General features: G+C 47.3%; 3 protein-coding genes and 1 long non-coding RNA gene across 5 annotated transcripts; 3 read left to right on the plus strand and 1 right to left on the minus strand.

The window, feature by feature from the left end:
• Positions 1-201: 201 nt before the first annotated feature.
• Positions 202-726, minus strand: LOC121053471 (uncharacterized mitochondrial protein AtMg00810-like). The gene has a single exon (XM_040520411.1). It carries the CDS (start codon positions 724-726, stop codon positions 202-204), a length of 525 nt encoding a protein of 174 aa, XP_040376345.1.
• A 3,726-nt stretch (positions 727-4,452) lies between these two features.
• On the plus strand, positions 4,453-5,944 carry LOC121053472 (uncharacterized protein K02A2.6-like). The gene is made up of 4 exons (XM_040520412.1): positions 4,453-4,622; positions 4,708-4,745; positions 4,809-5,098; positions 5,840-5,944. Exons 1-4 carry the CDS (start codon positions 4,453-4,455, stop codon positions 5,942-5,944), a joined length of 603 nt encoding a protein of 200 aa, XP_040376346.1.
• A 1,830-nt stretch (positions 5,945-7,774) lies between these two features.
• LOC102709251 lies at positions 7,775-13,397 on the plus strand. 2 transcript variants are annotated; one of them, XR_005811076.1, is made up of 9 exons: positions 7,775-11,157; positions 11,263-11,334; positions 11,713-11,835; positions 12,045-12,075; positions 12,181-12,468; positions 12,569-12,755; positions 12,859-12,984; positions 13,074-13,195; positions 13,289-13,397. It is a non-coding gene; the product is annotated as an uncharacterized LOC102709251 (long non-coding RNA). The 2 variants fall into 2 exon arrangements; XR_005811075.1 differs by having other exon boundaries at positions 7,777-11,334.
• A 5,361-nt stretch (positions 13,398-18,758) lies between these two features.
• On the plus strand, positions 18,759-22,007 carry LOC102709537 (rho guanine nucleotide exchange factor 8-like). Its single transcript, XM_006648468.3, has 4 exons — positions 18,759-19,533; positions 19,627-19,973; positions 20,048-20,623; positions 20,719-22,007. Exons 1-4 carry the CDS (start codon positions 19,305-19,307, stop codon positions 21,118-21,120), a joined length of 1,554 nt encoding a protein of 517 aa, XP_006648531.2. The 5' UTR covers positions 18,759-19,304; the 3' UTR covers positions 21,121-22,007.
• Positions 22,008-22,046: the final 39 nt, after the last annotated feature.

A 22,046-nucleotide genomic window follows, 5' to 3' on the forward strand; every position in this document is an offset into this window, starting at 1 on the left:
GCAGTCTCGGATGAAGTGGTACCTTACCTGGATATGCTTGCTCCGTTCGTGAAAAACGGGATTCCTTGCCAGGGCCAGAGCGGACTTGCTGTCCACCCTAAGCTCCACCGCTCCAGTGTCTCTGCCGAGGAGATCACCGAGCAGTCGAGCAAACCAGAGTGCCTAGGTGGAAGCAGTGGAGGCCGCTATGTACTCGGCCTCTCAGCTAGATAGGGCCACCACCTGCTGCTTGACCGACTGCCAGCTAATGAGGCACTTGCCGAGGAAGAAGAGAATCCCGCTCATGCTCTTGCTAGTGTCGATGTCGCCGGCGTGGTCGCTGTCGGTGTACCCAATGAACTGTGCCTTTCCAGGGCACCACGGGTAGTAGAGGTCGTGGTCGAGAGTCCCCGCAACGTAGCGGATGATCCTCTTCACAGCCTGCTGGTGCTTCGTTGTCGGTCGCTGCATGAACCGACTAACATAGCCGACGGAGAACGCAAAGTCCGGTCGTGTGTGGGTAAGATAGCGAAGGCTCCCCACAAGACGCCGGTTCTGCGTAGCGTCCACCTCCCACTCCTCCATCGGGGTGAGGGCTGGGTTGCAATCGTTGAGCCCTGCTAGCTCAACGACGCGCTTGGCATAGTCAGTTTGGCGAAATGTGATCCCGGAGTCTTCTTGGTGCACCTCGATCCCCAGATAGAAGGAGAGGGGCCCCAAGTCACTCATCTGGAAAGTGGCATTCATGTCTTCCTTGAACGCTGCCACCTCCGTATCCTTGGTGCCGGTGATCACCAAGTCATCAACATAAACACCCATCCTTGGTGCCGGTGATCACCAAGTCATCAACATAAACACCCATCAGCAGGGTATTTCCTCTATTTCCTTGCCGGTAGATAGCTGCCTCGTGCGGGCTTGGCTCGAAGCCCATCCTCTTGAGCGTGGAATCCAACTTGGCATTCCACGTCCTCGATGCCTGCCGCAGCCGTACAAAGCCTTGTGCAGGCGTAGCACCTTGCCCTCCTTGCCGGGGATCGCAAAACCCGGCGGCTGGTGCACGTAAACCTCCTTCGAGTCGTCGTTGAGGAACGCCGACTTGAAGTCCATGTGATGGACGCGCCAGCCTTCCTAAGCTGCCAGCGCAAGGAGTCGCACGGATTCCATTCGTGCCACGGGGGCGAAGGCATCGTCGAAGTCGATCCACTCCTGCTGCACGAAACCACGTGCCACCAAGCGAGCCTTGTGCTTGACGATGGCTCTGGCTTCATCCCTCTTTAACTTGAACACCCACTTAAGGGAGATCGCACGATGACCATGAGGAAGGTCAGCAAGCTCCCAGGTGCGGTTCTCCTTAACCGCGTCCAATTCCGCCTTTGTCGCGGCGCTCCATGCCACGTGTCTCTCGGCCTCTGCGAAAAACCGAGGCTCGCCATCGTCGCACGCAAGGTGCAACTGTTCCTCCAGGTCATGAGGCACTAGTCCCGGCACCGGCTGATCGCCGAGGAGGTCCTCCGTTGTACGGTACCGCAAGGGCTCTCCATCATGGTAGGCGTCAATGCGCTCCTCATCATGTGAGAGCAGAGTAGCGAACTGCACCTGGCTGCGCTCGACGTGAGCTGGTGTTGGTGTGGACGTGCCCTAAGGGGTGGCTGTTGGCGCCGGAGTGCGTGGGGTCGCCGGCTGTGGTGGTTTCAGCGAAGAGCTCGGCGCAGCCGAAGTCGTGGCTCGAGAGCATGGTGCTGCCGGAGTGGCGGGTGCCGGAGTTGGTGGAGAGTCGGAGACTGGGGTAGGCACGCTCGGTGAAGGGGAGCTGCCCACTCCCCTAGCTTCCTTGAAGTGGATGTACTCGACAGTGAAGTCGTCGTACGTCGGAGTAGAGCCGTTGTCCACCGTCTTGTCCCATGTCCATCCTTGAACACCACGTCGCGCGCCGTGCGCACAAGCTGTCTCTGGGTCGAGGATGCGGTAGGCCTTCGAGCCCCCCGTGTAGCCGATGAACACCACTGGGGTGCTCCTCTCGTCGAGCTTGCTGATGTGGCCAAGCTCCTTGGCGAACGCGAGGCAGCCGAGGACTCGCAGGTGGGAGAACGATGGCTTGCACCCATGCCAAGCCTCGTACGACGTCCTGCCGTTGAGAGCCTTGGTAGGTGAACGGTTGAGGATGTAGACGGCCGTCACCACCGCCTCCCCCCAGAAGAGAGCCGGCATCCCTCTCTGGTTGAGGAGGGCTCGAGCCATCCCCACAACCGTCTGGTTGGGCCGCTCAACGACGCCGTTCTGCTGCGGGCTGTACGGTGCGGAGTAGTGGCGGTGAATACTTCATCGGCACAGTACGATGCGAATTCAGTCGCTGTGAATTCGCCGCCGTTGTCGGTGCGCAGGACGCGCAACTTGTGGCCGCACTCCGCCTCCGCAGCAGCCTGCGTGCGCCTGATGGCGTCCGCAGCCTCTCCCTTGCTACCGAGGACCGTCACCCACATGTAGTGGGAGGTCGTCGACGAGCAGCAAGAAGTGTCGTCCTCCTGGTGTGGCCGGAGTCACGGGCCACACAAATCCCCGTGCACGAGCTCGAGCCGCTCCTTGGCTCGGAAGCTCGTCTGATGGGGAAAGGGGAGCCGCCTCTGCTTCGTCAACACGCAGACGTCGTAGAACTTCTCCACGTGGTCAAGGCATGGCATGCCTCGCACCATCTCTTTGGTACTGAGCCGCTTCAGGGCCTCGAAGTGGAGATGGCCGAAGCGCTCGTGCCACTGCCACGCCTCGTCGTCCCGGCGGGCGGCGAGGCACACGGGTTGTGTTACCTGCACGTTGAGGATGTAGACTGCACGTTGAGGATGTAGAGTCGGTTGTTGCCTCTGGTTACCTTGACAAGGAGGCGACCACGACGCTCCCCGATCTTGCGCCGATCCCAAATCCTCATGACTCCATTCTTGATCACCACGCATGAGCCTTCTTATTCTTCCAGCTGTCCAATGCTGATGATGGAGTTCCTCAGCGTGGGGATGTAGTAGACTCCGGTGAGCAGCCCATGCTCGCCGGACTTGGTGGTGAAGATGACGGAGTCGGTGCCCTTGATATCCACACCAGAGGCATCCCCAAACTTGACGAAGTATCGAACGCAGGGATCAAGCTCGGTGAAGAACTCCCGTCGGCCGGTCATGTGATGGGTGGCCCCGATCTCGAGGACCCACCCATCAATCTTGTCGTTGTTGTAGCCGTTGCCAAGAAGGGCTACTCGGCCAAATCAAAGAGAAATTCTCGGCGCAGGAGTTCGAGAGTTTAGCACACCTGGCACAGAAGGTATCGGCTCATGAGATCCGATAAAAGAAGCAAGAAAAGAAAAATTCCAACGCGGGGTGGTCTACCTCGCTGGGTAATCGTTAGACTCAGACCCGGATGAGGTCGATATCTGCTTGGCAGAGTGGACGAGGAATAAGAAGCCGGTCACCTGTCCTTGGGTGCAAAGAGCAAAGATAGAAGAAAGGTTTGACTTCAACGTCAACAAAGCCGACAAGATCTTTGACCTCCTACTACAAGAAAAGCACATATAACTGCCTGCAGGACACGTAATTCCATCGGCCAAGGAGTTGAAAAAGAAGAGTATTGCAAGTGGCACAACTCCGTCTCTCACCACACAAACGACTGTCATATCTTTAGGCAACAAATTCAATCGGCCGTGGAACAAGGCTAGATTAAGTTCGAGGAGAACAAGAAGGCGATGAAGATCGATGGGCACCCGTTCCCAGTAAATTTGGTGCATGCCTACATCGGCTACGGACCAAGCCAACCCAAGAGGTGTCAAGGTATATTGCGCGTCACATCAACATCCATGATGAACAAGTACCACCGTTGGCAGGAAAGAAGTCAGGAACACGAAGAACAGGGCGACTACGATGACCATTGGGACTGCCCATTCTTCCAGTGCTGTTGGGAGGAGAGAATCCGGTTGCCATCCATAGAGGACTGCCCCGAGTGCAACCCTGGAGAGTGGCAAGATACCAGCCGACGGTCACGTCGCAGGAAGCCGATGATACCAGAAAGAAAGGTAAGGCGCCGCATCTCGGTGCACAAAAGGCTGGGCAGTACTACGAAAACTACGAACAACACCAGCCAATGAAGCCCGAACAGTGGAGCCCTAGCGGCCTATTCACCAAGAACTAGAAGAGGTGGCTGCAGAGGCTTCGCCACTGTGAGCTCCAACAACAGCAAGTAGAAGAGCAGTAGCCATCGGCTCCAAAGAAGACGCGCAAGGAGTGGCGAGTTAAATCTGAAGTACACAACGCCTCGGCGGACGTCAACATGGTGATACTGCTGCCGGCAGAGTACAGGGCCGACTGGTCCCATGACGAGGTCTAGGAAGCAACCGCCTAGCTGGTACTGCCACCGCAACAAGCTGTGTTTGAGAAGCAAGAGGAAAAGGACCATCGACACCTGAAACCGTTGTATATCCAGGGGCACGTTGACGGCAAGCTGATGGCCAAGATCATGGTCGATACAGGAGCGGCGGTCAACCTTATGCCGTATTATACATATAGAAAGCCGACATCACCAGATTATATGATGCCAAGTTCATCAGGCCTTGTTGGTATGCAGAGTGGATCTCCAACATCGTACAAGTGCTCAAGAAGAACGTCAAACTCAAGGTTTGCGTTGATTTCAGAGACCTGAACAGGGCTACACCTAAGGACAAATACCCAATGCCAGTAGCTGATTTGCTGGTCGATGCAGCCTCGGGACACAAGATGATCAGTTTCATGGACGAGAATGTACGATACAATCAAATATTCATGGCTGAAGAAAATATACACAAGACTGCATTCAAATGCCAGGTGTGATCGGCTTGTTCGAGTGGGTCGTCCTGGCGTCCGGACTGAAGAGCGCTGGAGCAACATACCAGAGGGCCATGAACTACATATTTCATGATCTAATCGGCGCTTTGGTGATCTACATCGATGAGGTGGTGGTCAAGTCAGACATGGTGGACGACCATCTCAATAATCTTCGGCGTGTGCTAGAAAGGACAAGACAATATGGGCTGAAGATGAATCCAACCAAGTGTGCGTTCGTCGTGTCGGCCGGAGAATTCCTGGGATTCATGGAACATGAGAGAGGAATCGAGGTAACATAGAGATGCTTGTAGGGAATAAACGAGACAAAGCCTTCGGTAGACAAAACAGAACTACAATCCTTGATCGGCAAGATCAATTTCATAAGGAGGTTCATATCAAATTTGTCCAAAAGGATCGAACCTATCTCTCCTATGCTGAAATTAAAAGCCGATCAAGAATTCTCGTGGGGGAGAATCACTAGAGAGCCTTCGAGCGAATCAAGGAGTATTTGAAGAACCCTCCGGTCATCATGCCACCGAAAAAAGGGGTACCCTTCAAGCTTTATTTATCGGCCGACGAGAAAACAATCGGCTCGGTCTTAATACAAGAAGTTGATAACAAGGAGAGAGTCGTGTCCTACCTAAGTAGGAAACTACTAGACACGGAAACCAGATACCTGGAAGTTGAAAGGTTATGCTTATGCTTGTTCTTTTCATGCACAAATTGGTGGTATGCAAGGCCGATGTAATCAAGTACATGCTATCGGCGCCAGTACTAAAAGTAAGAATGGATAAGTGGATTCTGGCGCTACCTCAAGTATAAATCGGCCGTCAGTAGAAGGACAAGTTATGGCCGATTTCATATTTCAACCTCACAAAGAAGCCAATTACGTGGAGATCGTCCCCTCGACCGTTTTATTTGATGGATCTGTCTGCAGACATGGATGCGGAATCGGCTTAATGATAATTTCGCCCCGGGTGGCATGCTTTGAGTTTGCTTAGACAATAAAGTTGTATCGGACTAACAATCAGGCCGAGTACGAGGCATTGATCAAGGGATTGGGGTTGCTGAAAGAAATAGGTGGCGAAGTCATGGGAGATTCCCAATTGGTGATCGACCAGTTGTCTGGAGAATGAGTGTAGAGATGATATACTCAGGACCTATTATGAAGCAGCCAAAGAGCTAACAGAGAATTTCAAGTCACGTTGACGCATATCCCTAGAGCAGAATATCGAAGCAAACTCTCTTGCCCAAGGAGCATCGGGATACAAGCCGATGGTCCTAGGAACCGAAGCCGAGATTACTCAGATAGGATAGACTGAAGGAGCAGATGCTAGAATAACATGCGTAGAGGCCGATGATTGGCGACAAGACATAATAGCATATTTAAAGAGCCCTTCATCATCGGCTAACAGGAAAGTTAAATACAAAGCTCTTAAGTATGTTTTGTTAGAAGATCTGCTATATTACAGGACGATTGATGGCGTGCTGCTGAGGTGCCTGGACAAGGAAGAAGCCAAAGTGGTGATGTGTGAAGTACATGATGGAATATGCGGCACCCATCAATCGGCCTACAAGATGAAGTGGTTACTGTGAAGAGTAGGGTATTTTTGGCCGCGATGCTAGAAGATTGTTTCCCTTATTATAAGAGTTGTCAAGATTGTCAGAAACTTGGAAACATATAGAGATTACCAGTGTTAGCTATGAATCCGATCATCAAGCCATGGCTACTCAGGGGATGGGGCATCGATATGATCAGACAGATTTACCCTCCATCAAGCCAAGGACATAAATTCATACTGGCGGCAACAGACTATTTCACTAAGTGGGTGTTAACGCCAGATTTTGGCAAACTGCCGTTATGGACTGAAACACAACTAAAGACCGAATCGGATAGGAGAGGGGTGAATTGGCTGGAGGCAGGAAACCGGAAGCAGTGCGGGTGCGGCCGATGTAGTCCGAATCGGACAAGAGTTGGAGTCCAATTAGGCCCAAAGCTCGAAGATAGATTCGGTGTTAGTTGTGAGTCTGTGTAGAATATTTAGGCTTTAGCTTAGAGTTTGTTTAGGATTTTTATATTTAATTAGAGTCCGAACGCTACAAGTTGGTTAGTAAGGATTCTTATCCAGTTAGGTTAGTTAACACCCGGGGGTATAAATATGTGTGCCCGTGGTACTTGTAAATTATCTTCAGATCAATCTAATTCGGCACTTCGCCTCAGAACCTTCGACTTGCTTGAGCTCTCGGCGCGGGGTTTGTCAGCTTCGCAATGCAAGTTCTTGTTTGTCAAAACCCGTTGATCAACTGGAACATGACTGTCTCGGTTAAGTCCGATTCCTGCCCGGTTGATCGGCGGGCTGAGTTCTGTTATTACTTTGATCTATTTAGCTTGAAGTAGTAATAGTTCTCGATGAAATCCTCGCGAGTTCTTCTATCTGATCTGTTCGCACGGTTCTGGGTAGCCTGATTCTGTCTCGGTTCGGTTTGATCAATCTAGTTGGCTAGGTTTGTGTTGTCAGATTAGATTGGGGGCTCGTGAGGGTTTATCGCTGGAGTTCTAGCCAGTATTATCTTAAGTAATCTGTTAATTTATTCATTAAGTTCATCGATCTTTATATTTCTATGATTATATCGTACTAGATTGCACACTGTCTCGGTTAGGTCTGATTTATGTATATTTGGTGCGATCTGCTTATAGAGATTTGTCCGATCGGCTGGGTTTAATGGATTAGTTGGTAGATGGTTTGCTATCCTGTTACTCGCATGTTGCAAGGACTAGTTGATTTCACATATGATTATATTTAGGTCTGTACTGTCTTGATTGGGTTCGATCTTCTAGATCTAGTATTGGCATATGTGTAGTTAATTTTTATTGGTTTGTACTTGTAGTTGGTATAGCGTTCTGGTTTATACTCAATTTCACGTTTAGTCCACGTGCGATAAGTGCCAAATTGGTCCGATCGGCTAATTAATCTTAAGACTGTCTCGGTTGAGTCCGATCTTTTAAGATTAATTGTTTGGTTAGTATGTTTGGTGTTTATCCTTCTTCGGACTTAGTCGATTGAGCATATTTACCCTCACTATCATCAAATTCCTGTAAAGCCGATCGTCTAGGTCATCGGCTAGGGTCCTGGGGCGGTATCGGCTATCCGGTCAATAGCGGTTTCGGGGTTAACCGTTTTCTATGTTACATCTTGTTAGTTGCAGGAGCAAACTGATTGGCACGCCCAGCATTGAACCTAGTGGACAAGCATACCTACGTGTGTGACCGGTGATTGTTATTTTCAGCGTCAATAGTGGGTCGAAGCCATACCATTGAAGAAAGTAACTTCGGCCGATTCAATCAACTTCGTGAAAGAGCACATAATCTACAGGTTTGGGATTCCGCAAACAATTACTACAGACCAATGGTCAATATTCATCTTGGATGAATTCCAACAATTCGTCGTCGGTATGGGGATCAAACTGCTCAACTCGTTTCCCTATTATGCTCGGGCTAATGGACAAAGTAGAAGCGTCGAACAAAAGTTTGATTAAGCTGATAAAGAGAAAGATAGCCGAGCAACCAAGGAGATGGCATACCTCGCTAGCCGATTCGCTTTGGTCACATCGGATGGCGTGTCATGGATCTATACAGGTACCACCTTACCAGCTAGCTACGAGCATGGGGCAGTATTACCGTGGGAGAATAACATCGGCTCAAGTAGATTGGCTTTACAAAATCAACTGACGGTCGATGAATATTATAATCTCATGGTGGATGAACTAGAAGATATTGCACAATCTCGGTTATACCTAAAACTTTTGAAGAAGGTGAATCGGTATGGAAGCTAGTGCTGCCGATTGGGTCCAGAGATAACGTCTTTGGCAAGTGGTCGCCTAATTGGGAAGAGCCTTATCGGATTTATAAGTGTGCACCCGGGAATGCCTATATGCTAGACGGTTTGGATGGAGAAGTGTTCGGAAGAGCGTATGGACAAGTTTCTGAGGAAGTACTACCCGAGCGTATGGATAAATTCGTGATCGGCTAAGCCGATTAACGTAAAAGCCAATACAGCTAAGTATGGCCTCAAGATGGTCGATGTTGATACATCCCTAGACCAAAAGATCACCATACATCAAGGTAGAGACAATAAAAGGTACAACCATGGCAGAAAGGCAGGAAGTATATTACTAAGCATCTAAAGGTTAACAATCGCTTCAAGTTATGTCGCAAGCCAATAAAAGGTACAACCGTCAAAGAATTACAGGCCCAAGTGTTTCTTTAGGGCATTGATCGCGCGCAGGCGAACGTCATCGACATCTTGGATAATTTTCAAATCGTCATCATTGTCGATGGACCGGCGGCTACAAACAGCGGTCTGGATGACATACTTCAGGATTTGTTCTTGGGTAACGATGGCCGATGGTAGATTGGCTAGTTTTGCTCTGCTGTGGAGAGGCTCTCCGTGACCCTGGCTAGCTGTGCTTCTAAATCGGCCTTCTTTGCTTTCAATTCCTCAATGACGGCCGATATGCCTGGTGCAACCGACTTGAGCTCCTCTAGCTTAGCTTTCTCGGCTACGGCTTGCTCCCGATTGGCCTGTAGTTTCACTTGTGCCGGAATTTACGAAGCGCGGTCTTCGATCCGCTGACGAGCTCGGAGTACAGGAAGCCTATGGAATTCGATGTGGCCCACTGGAGCAATTGCATCGATCAGGTTGTCGGGCAGTTGGTCTTGTATCTCTTCGATTCTTGACCTGATCGGACTGGCATCGTTGATGAGGGATGGGGTAATCCAGTCTTGGCAGAATATCAGTGAGTTGTTCTTTGACATCGGCTGGCAGACTGGCAGAAGTATTGACATCAGCCTCGGGTGGGTCTAGATATTGACCGATATCAAAAGAGAAAAATCATCCAAGTCCTGGAATAAAAGATGACGGGTAAGCCAAAGCGTGGAGTGGAGGATAGAAAGTTGCAGCAAAGGTTATCTGCATCATTGAGGCAGAAGAAGCAGCATCGGCTGGCTAAATAGGTGTAGTCGTCGGCACAATGATTTCTTCGGCACTAGTCATCGGCTCTGGAACAGGATCGGCCGGTGAAGTAGGCACATCAGTAAATGCAGACGCTATAGAAGGCTGTCAAGAGTAAAATTAAGTATCAGTGAGGGTGCAGAACTAAGAAGCAGCATTAAAACTTACCTTGGGCTTTCGAGGACAGGGCTGATGGGTTATCACCTTATGTTTGCTACCCGTCTTCAGAGGTGAGCTAGTTGTGGTGCTGGCAGGAGGAGGTTGAGGGGTAGCTGTTTGTTGATCGGCACCATCGTCCAACTGCTCATCAGCCCCAGCATCGATAGCCGTGTCAATATCGGCCGATATGGCCACCATGGGTATGGCTTCTACAGCTATCTTGGCCTTCTTCTTGGTGACCTTGCTGGTTCTTTTCTTCCTCTTCAACCTCCTCAGAGGGCTTGGTGGCTTAGCGAAGTTCTTGATGTACTCCGAGGGGGAGGGAGCACCATGCCCAGGCGCTGCAACGGCCGTGGTTGAGTACTCGATCGGCTTCCCACTGTGACTAATAGTCGGGGCAGCCAAAGAAGCCTGCAAAAGAGGACAGAAAAGTTAGTCAGATAAGAGAAGTAATTATCAGAGGTAAAAAGGCTGAAGATTAGAACAAGTACTTCGGAGACTGAGAAATCATAGTCGGAGTTGATGGGAATCTACGGCTACGGGGTGTCTTAGATTCTTTGTAGTCTGGTGGGAATCTGTGGCTGGTAAGAGAGGAGAGCTCTAGAACTTTGGAAAAATACAGCCTCAACCATAGCTGCAAACACCACCACGGGTCGGTGATGTGTCCGATAGCTAACCGTTTGATAGCTTAAGGAAACTTGGTGCAACAGCTCATATACTGCACCTAGTAGGAATCAGCCTAGGGGGAGGATGTTGCCGTCAGACAGGTATTCTGCCGAGCATTCCATGTTGGTAGTAGGTCCCAGAGTCTGACCACACAAGACGAATCGCTCGAGCCAGAGATTGAGAAAAGCGTCGTGTTCTCAATGTTCAACTGGCTTGGATGGTTTCTGGTGCCTGCCGATATACTTACTCCATCCACCAGCCCCTTTTGTCTGCAACTGATGCTGAAAGTTGTTCCTCAATTTATATGGGTTGATGGTGGCTGTGATATTGAGGCCAGTGAGCATGACTACGTCCATCAGGGTTGGGGTCATCGGCCTATGTCCGAAAAGGAATGCGTTAAGCGCATCGAACCAGAAGTAAGACGCACCGGCCAATGCAGATATGGGCAGATATGGGCATACTTATTCGAACGGTAAACATGTCCCCTAACAACATGAAATCGACTTATTGAAGTAAGACTTATTGAGTTTATTACTTCTTTGATCATCATGTCCCCTAACAACATGAAATCGACTTCTCTTCCTGGAAGATGACATACTTATTCGAACGGTAAACAGATATGGGCAGAAGAACTGGGAAACTGTTGCACGCGCTATACCTGGTCGAAATGTACAACAATGCAAAGCAAGGTAATTAAGTAAAACTACGATATTTGGTTGAGACCATTTGTATTTTGTAGGCATGCCATTCTTTCATTTATTTTGTACTTGACTTGATAGCTTGGAATAACCTCCACATTGAGTTTTGACTTGGTCACTTATATGCTTTCGCTGGCCACCTCGTTTTATTTGCTGTGATCCAGCATTCACAATAGAATTTTCTTATTTCCTCCTGGCTCGATCTAGTGGATTTATGGAGAAAATTTGTGTATTGCACTTCACTCTCTGGCTCGATCCTCGGTTCAGTTGATCACATGAAGCAGGAAGGCAGGTTTAGTTAGTTCTTCTGTCATGATATCCTGCAGCTTTCTGAAATTTTACATAGATCTGATGTTTGTTTTGTTGCAGATTTTGACAAGGTCTACCAGGTTTTATAGTCAAATTTCAGTGGTATAGATTGCATTTGAGGTGAATCAAGGTTTTAGCGTGTCGGTATCAGGGTCGCATTCGGGTGTTCTTTCACTTTCAGAGGTCTTAAATCCAGATTGCGTTCAGTTTTTCTTTTTCCTTGAAGCTACCTGCGAATAGAGATAAATGTGGTCCTCTGTAGTTCTGATACAATTTCTTACTATTGTTTTTGTACATTAAAGTTTATGCTTTATGCTGCTATTGTGCTATCTGAATCAAATTTAACCAATGCTAATTCTAAATATGTCTGACTGGATAAAGCCAATTTGCAGGTGTGGACACTGCAAGAAACTTGCTCCAGAGGTATTTCTGTACAGTTGGACCACTTCCTTACCAGCACATTTTTCACAATTTTACCTAAATTTATTTGATCCAACGTATTAAATATTGGTGCATGGTCTGTTTCAGTATGAGAAAGCTGCTCAAGAACTAAGCAAGCATGATCCACCGATTGTTCTTGCTAAAGCTGATGCCAACGATGAGAAAAACATGCCGCTAGACACCAGTTATGAGATCCCGGGTTTCCCAACCCTGAAGATATTCAGGAACCAGGGGAAGAACATTCAGAAATACAAGGGCCCGAGGGAGGCCGAGGGCATTGTTGACTACTTGAAGAAGCAGGTTGGCCGTGCTTCCAAGGAGATCAAGTCACCAGAAGACGCAACCAACCTTATTGATGATAAGAAAGTCTACATTGTAAGATCTTAATTCCTTATAATATTGTCTCAATTTCTGTTTATTATTCACTGTTCATGCTTTAAAATTTGCTGTTGACTTGTATTTTCTATGGAAATAGGTTGGAATCTTCCCAGTTCAGCGGCACTGAGTTTACAAACTTCATGGAGGTTGCAGAGAAGCTGAGATCTGATTATGACTTTGGGCACACTTTGCATGCTAACCACCTTCCACGTGGTGATGCTGCAGTCGAGAGGCCGTTGGTCAGGCTATTCAAACCATTTGATGAGCTTGTTGTTGACAGCAAGGTTAGTCCTCTTTTAAATACCACTTCATTGTTTTAACTATTTTTATTGTGTGGCCATTGTCTCCTATAGCTTATTAAGCGTATGCATTATGTTTTTTTTTCAGAATTTTGATGTTAGTGCTTTGGAGAAGTTCATTGATGCCAGCAGCACCCCTAAAGTTGTTACTTTTGACAAGAACCCTGACAACCACCCTTGCCTCCTGAAATTTTTTCAAAGCTCTGCTGCCAAAGTAAGCACTTGCTACTGTTCGCTTCCTGTAAAGCTTGATTACTATTAATAACAGCTGAATGTTGATTGATAATATGCACGTGTTGTCAGTTGCCAAGGTGACGTGCCGCCTCCGAGCTTCACCGCGGGGCGGCCGCCACCGGGATGCGCCTCTGGACAGGAGAGAGAGGAGAACTCCGAAGAGATGAAGAGAGAGGGGGACAGTGAATGGAGTAAGAGAAAAAAATTGGTGGTTATTTTGCAAAACAGTTTCTATATTTCTACCCAATCACAAAAATCATGAAGTAATTTTTGCATGACTTTAGGCGATCGTTACTTTGCATGCTTGATCCGTGGGTTTGCTTGCCGTGTACCAGATTAACTGGAATCAAGTTCCCCAGGCTGGCTAAGCCCGACTTCTCCCTCAGCACCGATGTGCTCTGTCAAAAACCTCTCTTCCTCTGACGATCCACCACCGATCCACATTGACTCATCTTTTTTCTTACACTGTCCAGAAAAAAATAGCGACCAGAAGGACTACGACGACGACGTGAGCCGGTGGTGCTGGAGGTGGCGACCGGGTACGTCACTTACCTCAATGATCTGTTTACAAAATTGCAACTAACCAATCTATCATTTCGAGAAACATACTCTATCTAAAGGGGCATGCTTCATCAAGGTAAAAATGACTCCTTTTATCCTGAACTAGGGAGTGGGGCGCGCTTTTGTGCGCCGCCTGAAGATAATTTAGTTGTTTTGCGTCTGAAGATAATTTAGTTGTATTGCGTTGTACATTAGGGCTGATAAAAATCGTGGTTGTCATATAAAGAATGCGTATAAGCTTGGTTGATTAATTTTCGTAATTGCGTGGCTTAAAGGATGTTTAAATTAAGCTAGTGATTACAACAGCTGGGCTGACTGGAATGGAAGCCCGCACTCTTCAAGTCTTGCTTTGTTAAGATGGAGGAGCACCATTCTTATGTCAATCAGTCTGGTGATCTGTTTTTCTGCCCAGTGCAAATTTGCAAAATTGAAAACACTCGCTTGTTCAGCATGAATAAGGCTAATAAATAAACGATGAATTTTTTGAAATAAATAATTAGAATAAATAATGAATGCTTTGCTGCGATCGGCTAAAACCACTTTACATGTAATTCTCGTAAGCCGATGCAACATAAATGACTGCCGATCTTAACGAACAAGCCGGTTGGTATAAAAATAATATAGTAAGTCAATTGACTACTCTATTGATATAAATTGAATGAGCATATAGATCGGCAAATATTATTGGCTATAGACGGCGGACAAATAATCCAGATCTATAAAATGTCTAGCCCAGATTGCTAAGAATAATCATAAAAGATCGGACCTAACCGAAACAGTTCAAGATTACGTCCAGCGATGTCAGGCTAGATACTAAACAGATCTAGATTGCTATCATTGTAACGAGCCGATGACTGATAACTTATCGGTTCGTACTCCAATAAAACGATGAGCAAAATAGATCAATCTTAATTAAGCGATCTGATAAACTCAATCTACTAGATTGGACCGAACCGAGACTGTACTGGATTGAATATGTCAAACAGCGGATATCAAACCAATGTAGATCACCTAAAGTGGTCGACCAGATCAACTCAAGATACAGATATAACTTAAGCTGAAACTGATATGATAACTAGCAATCGCACAACCCAATTAGAAGATCGGACTTAACCGAGACAGTTCTAATCTAGCCAGTACGATTACCTTGGCCCGGTGAAACGTAGGTTCCACCAGAGATCGAAGCGATGCAGTCTCGCGTCAGGTGCCAAGTTGTTGACGTTAAAATGTGAACGTTGACGCGTCACACACAAAGGCCTGGGAGTCAATCTTAGACAGCTTCAGTGTAGGACCTAAATTCTTAGAAAAGGTGTGCGGGCATGACAGTCAGTCTGTTCCTGCAACTGACAAGATAAACGGTAAAACAAGCCGATAGGTGAATAAATATCTAGCCGATCAGACGTTGATGCTGCAGCGGTTAGCCGATAGGATGAACGATCGGCTGTAAAAAGCATAGATATGCTAGAAACACCAATAGAAATAGACTTGAAATAAATATTAGACCAACGTAATCCGTCAAGTTACTTATTAATCTCAGTCGATCGGACGAACCCCTATAACCAGATCGAACTAGACGTGCAGAGATTGGACTTAACCAAGACAGTATGCAATCGAGTACGATATGATCATAGGAAACATGAAGATTGATAAGGCTAACAAATAAACCGACGAATTACTTGGAATAAGCAATGAATCATATGTTATGATTGGCTAAACCCAACTTGCATGTAATTCTCATAAGCTGATGCAACATAAATAACTGCTGATCTAACTAAACCAAGCCGATTGGTATAAAAATAATGCAGTAAAGCAATCAGCTACTTTATTGATGTAAATATGATATGTAGATCGACAAAAATCATCGGCTATAGATGGCGGACAAACAACCAAGATTTATAAAATACCTAGCCCAGATTGCTAAGAATAATCATAGAAGATCGGAGTTAACCGAGATAGTTCAAGATTAAACCTAACAATGTTAGGATATGTACTAAACAAATCTAGATTGCTATCAAGCCAATGAGCCGATGACTGATAACTTATTGGCTGGTACTCCGATAAAACAATGAGCAAAATACATCAATCTGATATAACCCATCTGAATAAACGCAATGTACTAGATCGGTCTGAACCGAGACAGTACTAGATTGAATATGTCAAATAGCGAATATCAAACCAACACAGATCGTCCAAAGTGATCGATCAAATAAACTCAAAACATGAAAGTGATCTAAGTTGAAACTGATACGATAACTAGCAATCATGCAACTAGATTAGAAGATCAGACTGAACCAAGACGGTTCTAATCTAGTCGAATAATTACCGTGGCTCGGCGGAACGTAGGACTTATCCCTCCGTCGGAGATCGAGACGATGCAGCTCCACATCGGGTGCCAAGTTCCACCGGAGTTGAAACCCCGGTTAGGAGGGTGGCGATGCGCCGAGAGTAATTGATCTATTGATTGATGTAGATGAAAAACAATGACCTCGGGCATACATATTTATACCCTCGGGTTGAGGCTAGGCCGTGTGGGACATGACATACAACTCCTAATAGATAAAAAGAAATAACAAACTCTTAGATAGATTCTCTCTAACACACATGTCCCGATCGAACTCTAATTTCTTAGAGATAAAATCCTAACTAACTCTAACTACTAGATAAAATTAAATTACACGGACTCTGATTATTCCCGAATCTATTTGTAACATTCTAGGCCTAATTGGACTCTTTTTCTTATCCGATCCGGACTCCATCGGCTAAATCTGAGTCGTATTACGCCTGGTCTTCTATTCGATTGCTCTGTTTTCCTGTTTGATTCGGTCTCTAATTATAGTTTAATCTCCAACGGCAAATTACCAAATTCTGGCGTTAACAATCTCCAACAGCAAATTACCAAATTCTAGTGTTAACACAAGTTCCGTTGGAGTTGAAACCTTAGAAAAGGGTGGCGATGCGTCGAAAGTAGTTGATCTAAATTATCATGTAGATAGATGGTTTACAATGACCCCGGGCATACATATTTATACCCTCAGGTGGAGGCTAGTTCGTGTTGGACACGACATACGACTCCTAATAGATAAAAAATATAACAAACTCATACGTAGATTCTATCTCTGACACACAAGTCCCGATCGGACTCTAACAACCTTAGAGATAAAGGAAAAATCTAAACTAACAGATAAAATTAAATTACACGGACTCTAATTATTTCTGAATCTATCTATAACATTCTAGGCCTAATCGGACTCTATTTCTTATCCGATCCGGACTCCATCGGCTAAATCTGAGTCGTATTCCGCCTGTTCTTCTATCCGATTGCCATGTTTCCTGTTCGATTGTGTCTTTAATCACAGTTTAATCCCAACGGCAATTATCCAAATTCTTGCGTTAACACATATTCAAAATCCTGTTAAGAATCGTTGGTATATTTCAGTCATGTTATGCATATTTGATATGTTCATATGGTGTGCTTTCGTATACATGTCTAGATCATCTTGTTTTGATACTTTGCATATTTAATGTCATAATTTATTTATAGAATAAATTAGATCTACATATACCTATATTTTTAACACTTGAATTTTATTGCTCATTCTTGATTAATAATACCACATAGAAGTGCTGTTGATTCTTGTTCTTGGGCAGTACCTAGCAATAATAAGAATTTTTTATTTTTAACATGTTTTAATAAATTATTTTATTACTAAACCTTGAAGAAAAATATTTTCATCGTATGAACCTTTTGGTCATGCCACCAACAGTAGTGTGGCAAGACAACATTGTCACGCAGAGTTTTTATCGTGGCAGGCTTGTCACGTCACCAACACTGGTGTGGCAAGCTTGTCATGCCAACCAGATTACGTGGCACCGTTGTCTTGTTAACTGTACAAATATTTTTTTATTCAAGGTTTATTAATAAAAAATACTTATTAAAAAAGTTTTAAAAATAAAAAATTCCAAATCTCCAGAGTTGGCAGCCTTGAAAATACTTCAGAAAGGAAATTTGGAATTATGTTTTAGTAGTGGATTTTCTCTACCAGTCAAAATGTTGTTCATACTTAATCGTCATTTTTACATAGTACTTTTGAAGCCTTTAAGCGTTGACATGGCGGTTAACCTATTTGTGAGACTATGATCTATAATTTACGTTTATGGCATATACATGTTTTATTCTCTTATGAATTTTTGTAAGGATTGATGTTTACAGCATATGTAAGGAGAAATGACGTCATTCATCATCAGGACTGTGAAATTGAAGTTAAAAAATGTGTATAGTCCATGCAATGCGAAAATGTGATCCTGTTAGTATATCGGAGAAACCGTCCAAGGATGGTGGTAGAGTAGTACTGCGGTAAAATGTGTATATCTTGAAACGAAAGTAAATATGCTCTGTTCCCAAGATAAGCCATGTTATTATGTGCATTATATGCTGTTGTTCAAATGCCATGCACTGAGGGGGTCATTTTCGTTGTTTTGTTTTGAAAATCCAAACGATATATTTAAAAATAAAAATAATTTATGAATAAAACTTTTATATAGTTATTCTTACCGATCTGAAAGTAAATGTTAGAAATTAAAATTTTGGACTATAAGCATAAGCAAAAGCGGAAGCGGAAAGACGAGGGTGTCAATTTCCCTTGGCTTGACACAAACTGTATCAGCATTTCTTTTCGATTTTAAATACTAATGCATACCTATGTCCTATTATTTTATCATATTGACTATGAATTATCATTGACATGTTTTGTAAGCTCTTAAACAGAACGTTTCATGTAAAAGTTCCCAATATAAAGATTTCTCATTTCACCTTTGTAAGACAAAATTTTATATTTGTGGTAGTTATAATTCAGTTGTTTATAATCTCAAAACATTTATCACAAATTTATCCCGTTAGAAAAGAACCGGGACATGTATGTTTCTGTTGCAAACCGAAAACACCACTCTGTCCGTCCGATCAAAAATCGGACGGCCAGAATTTTTCCACACGAGCGTATTCACCCGCTGCCGCCATTAACAACGAGCAAAAGAAGAGTAGTGGGCGGCCACGCACGGCGGAGTTGGCGGGAGCGTTCTCCCGCCGATTTCCCGGGCTTTTTTCCCGTCGTCTCCACCTCTCTCTCCTCCCCCCCTCTCTCTCTCTCTCTCTCTAAACAAAGCAACGCCTCCCCCTACCGACCAACGACCATTTGGGGCGGGACGGAGAAGACATTCTTCTTCTCCTCCTCCTCCTCGCCTCGCCTTCCGCCTCCCCAACCCGGCCGCGAGCGCGCGCGCGCGACATGCACCCCACGTTCGCGCGCGGCTTAAATTAGGCAGGCGGCCCGCTCCTCCTCCTTTTTAAATTTTTTTTTTCTACTTCTTCCTCTTCCTCTTCCTCTTCTTGTTCTTCCACAACGCCGGCCGGCCGTGCGTGCGTGCGTGGCAGCAAAGTAGTGCGCGCCATGTCTGTCTCTCTCGCCTAGCTGGATTTGATTTTTGTGTTTCTTCTTGCTTGATTGGTTTGCTGGCCCTGTCTTGCTCCGAGGCGCGAGCGTCTGTGTTTTGGTGGTTTGTTTGTGCGTGGTGCGCGCGTTCCGGCGAGGCGACGGTGGTGGCTTGGTTTCCTTGCTCTGACGTAGCTCTTCGTGTGGCGGCGGCGGGAGGTGAGGAGGCGCGGCGGCGGCGGCGGCGGTGAGCGAACGGCGGGTGCCACGCGCCAACGCCTTGCGCGCCAAGCTCGAGGCGGTGGGCTGGGTGATGGTGCGGTTCCTCCGGCGCCATAGCCTCGACAAGAACAGCGCGCACTCGCACTACCACCGCCAGCAGCAGCAGCAGAACAGCCACGAGAGCAACAGAAGCAGCGACACGGCGGAGATGAATGAGCCTCAGGGCAATGGCGGCGGCGGCGGCACTCCCCCGCTACCCAACGGGAGAGCGGCCGCCAGCGGGCCGCGCTCACGGCTCGCCCGCGACGGGCCGCCCTCCGGTACGCCGCGAACTCCGATCCGCCGTTCGTCTCTCGTCCTCGATCCGGCTAACTCGTACGAAAAACTGATCGATTCTTGCTTGAATTGGGTAGATTTGGACGTGCTGAAGGAGAAGTTCGCGAAGCTCCTGCTCGGGGAGGACATGTCCGGCACCGGCAAGGGCGTCTCCTCGGCGCTGGCGCTGTCGAACGCCGTCACGAACCTGGCAGCGTCCGTGTTCGGCGAGCACCGCAAGCTGGAGCCGATGGCGCCGGACACCAAGGAGCGGTGGAAGAGGGAGGTCGGGTGGCTCCTCTCCGTCACCGACCACATCGTCGAGTTCGTCCCCACCCGGCAGACCGCCGAGAACGGCACCACCATGGAGATCATGTCGACCGCGCAGCGCCGCGACCTCCAGATGAACATCCCTGCTCTCCGCAAGCTCGACGCCATGCTCATCGTAAGCCGCACGCACCTCCATCCTTGAAACCAATCAATCTACGGCGATCTTGACGGAGATGGCAACAATGGCAGGGGTACATGGACAACTTCGTGGACCAGAGCGAGTTCTGGTACGAGAAGGGAGGGGACAACAAGAGGGACGACGACAAGTGGTGGATGCCGACGGTGAAGGTGCCGGCGGAGGGGCTGTCGGAGGTGACGAGGAAGTGGCTGCAGTACCAGAAGGAGTGCGTGAACCAGGTGCTGAAGGCGGCCATGGCGATCAACGCGCAGGTGCTGGTGGAGATGGAGATCCCCGAGGTGTACATCGAGTCGCTGCCCAAGAAGGGGAAGACCAGCCTCGGCGACGCCATCTACCGGAGCATCACCGACGAGGAGTTCGACCCGCTGGAGTTCCTGGAGGGGATGGACCTGTCGACGGAGCACAAGGTGCTCGACCTCAAGAACCGCATCGAGGCCTCCACCATCATCTGGAAGCGCAAGATGCAGACCAAGCAGGAGGCCAAGTCCTCCTGGGGCTCCATCATCAGCTTCGAGAAGCGCGAGCAGTTCGAGGAGCGCGCCGAGACCATCCTCCACCTCCTCAAGCTCCAGTTCCCCGGCACCCCGCAGTCCCAGCTCGACATCTCCAAGATCCAATACAACCGGGTTCGTCCTCCTCCTACCTCGATCGATCTGTTAGTTAATTTGAGCTCTTCTATTTTGATTTGATGATTTGATGGCGTCATCAATGGCAATGGCAGGACGTGGGGTACGCGCTACTGGAGAGCTACTCGAGGGTGCTGGAGAGCCTGGCGTACAGCGTGATGTCGAGGATCGAGGACGTGCTGGGCGCGGACGCGGCGGCGCAGAACCTGACGGCGACGGAGGCGGCGAGGAGGGTGATGGAGGGGGACGCGCCGAGGAAGCTGGACGCCAAGGAGGAGCTGGAGAAGCTCAACGAGGCTCCGGCGTCCATGACGCTCTACGACTTCATGGGCTGGCACTTCGACCAGGACGAGCTCATGAGGAAGAAGGAAGAGGGCACCCTCGACGAGGCCGGCGAGGCCAAGCTCAAGAAGGCGCCCAGCCTCGCCCCCAAGAAGTTCTCCTACGTCGAAAGCCTCTCCGCCGGCGGCATGAGGAGCCCCTCCGCTCGCCACTGACCACCACCATTCTCACAAATATGATCGCAACCAATCTCCATCGCCCCGCCACGCGCCGGAGCCGGAGAAGACGACGGCGCCGCCGCCGCCGCTTTGCTTTCTTGCACGTTGTACATAACCGACGGACACTACGGCACTAGAGATCAACGACGAACACGACGAGATCAGCTTGCCTTCACTTCACTCTCTACTTAATCTCTTCCTCCTACCAAAGCCAATCCAATGCTGGTGGTAATTCCTATTTTGATTAATTTCTTTTCTCCCTAACCCCTTCCTCTCTATTGAATATGAGTTTTTTACCGTCCTTGAAAAAGTATCTCAAAATACTTGTATCTTGAGATATCAAAAATTTATATTAAAGTTATTGGAACCTTAAGATATTTTTCAAGAACGATAAAAAAGCCATTGCATATAGAAGAGAGGGGGGTTAGAAGAACAAAGGTGATCAGTTCATCTGCCATGCTTGAACTAGTACGTGGATTGCTCCGACTAGTCCCGAATTCCATCTTCTCCGGAAGAAAGGAAACGATGAACTCTTTTGTGGTGTATGTAATGTAACTGGGTGGACGGGGAACATACACTGTATTAATTCTTTCATTTGTTTCAAGCTAATCTTTTTTTGTTACTAGTTCTGAATGCTTTTGGTTCTTGTCAAGACTCAAGCCGCACTGTAATTACTATAGATTATTGTTGCAATTTGTACTGCCAAAAGCACGTTAAGATTGAACGGTAAGAGGGACAGCCTCAGCAAACAGAGCAGTGGGAAATTTGAGTGAACACATCATATCATATTCAGCACAATCTATGCACAATCAAAATAAACAATGTAGCGGGGTAAAAAAGGTGTGGAATTTTGTAATTTCCATATGTCATAATAATAAGTTCATTTGGTACTTCAGAGATATCGATTCCCAAGGAAGCAATTG

This window comes from Oryza brachyantha, chromosome 2 (genome assembly GCF_000231095.2).
Source record: "Oryza brachyantha chromosome 2, ObraRS2, whole genome shotgun sequence".
Lineage (NCBI taxonomy): Eukaryota > Viridiplantae > Streptophyta > Magnoliopsida > Poales > Poaceae > Oryza > Oryza brachyantha.

Excerpts from the sequence above, each read along its gene's own strand:
- LOC102709537 (XM_006648468.3), top strand. The coding sequence starts at position 19,305 with ATGGTGCGGTTCCTCCGGCGCCATAGCCTCGACAAGAACAGCGCGCAC. Across the intron at positions 19,974-20,047 it reads AGCTCGACGCCATGCTCATC|GGGTACATGGACAACTTCGT; the intron begins GTAAGCCGCACG and ends CAACAATGGCAG. Across the intron at positions 20,624-20,718 it reads CCAAGATCCAATACAACCGG|GACGTGGGGTACGCGCTACT; the intron begins GTTCGTCCTCCT and ends TGGCAATGGCAG.
- LOC121053471 (XM_040520411.1), bottom strand. The coding sequence starts at position 726 with ATGAATGCCACTTTCCAGATGAGTGACTTGGGGCCCCTCTCCTTCTAT.
- LOC121053472 (XM_040520412.1), top strand. The coding sequence starts at position 4,453 with ATGGCCAAGATCATGGTCGATACAGGAGCGGCGGTCAACCTTATGCCG. Across the intron at positions 4,623-4,707 it reads AGAAGAACGTCAAACTCAAG|CCTCGGGACACAAGATGATC; the intron begins GTTTGCGTTGAT and ends TGGTCGATGCAG. Across the intron at positions 5,099-5,839 it reads AACATGAGAGAGGAATCGAG|GCCGAGTACGAGGCATTGAT; the intron begins GTAACATAGAGA and ends ACTAACAATCAG.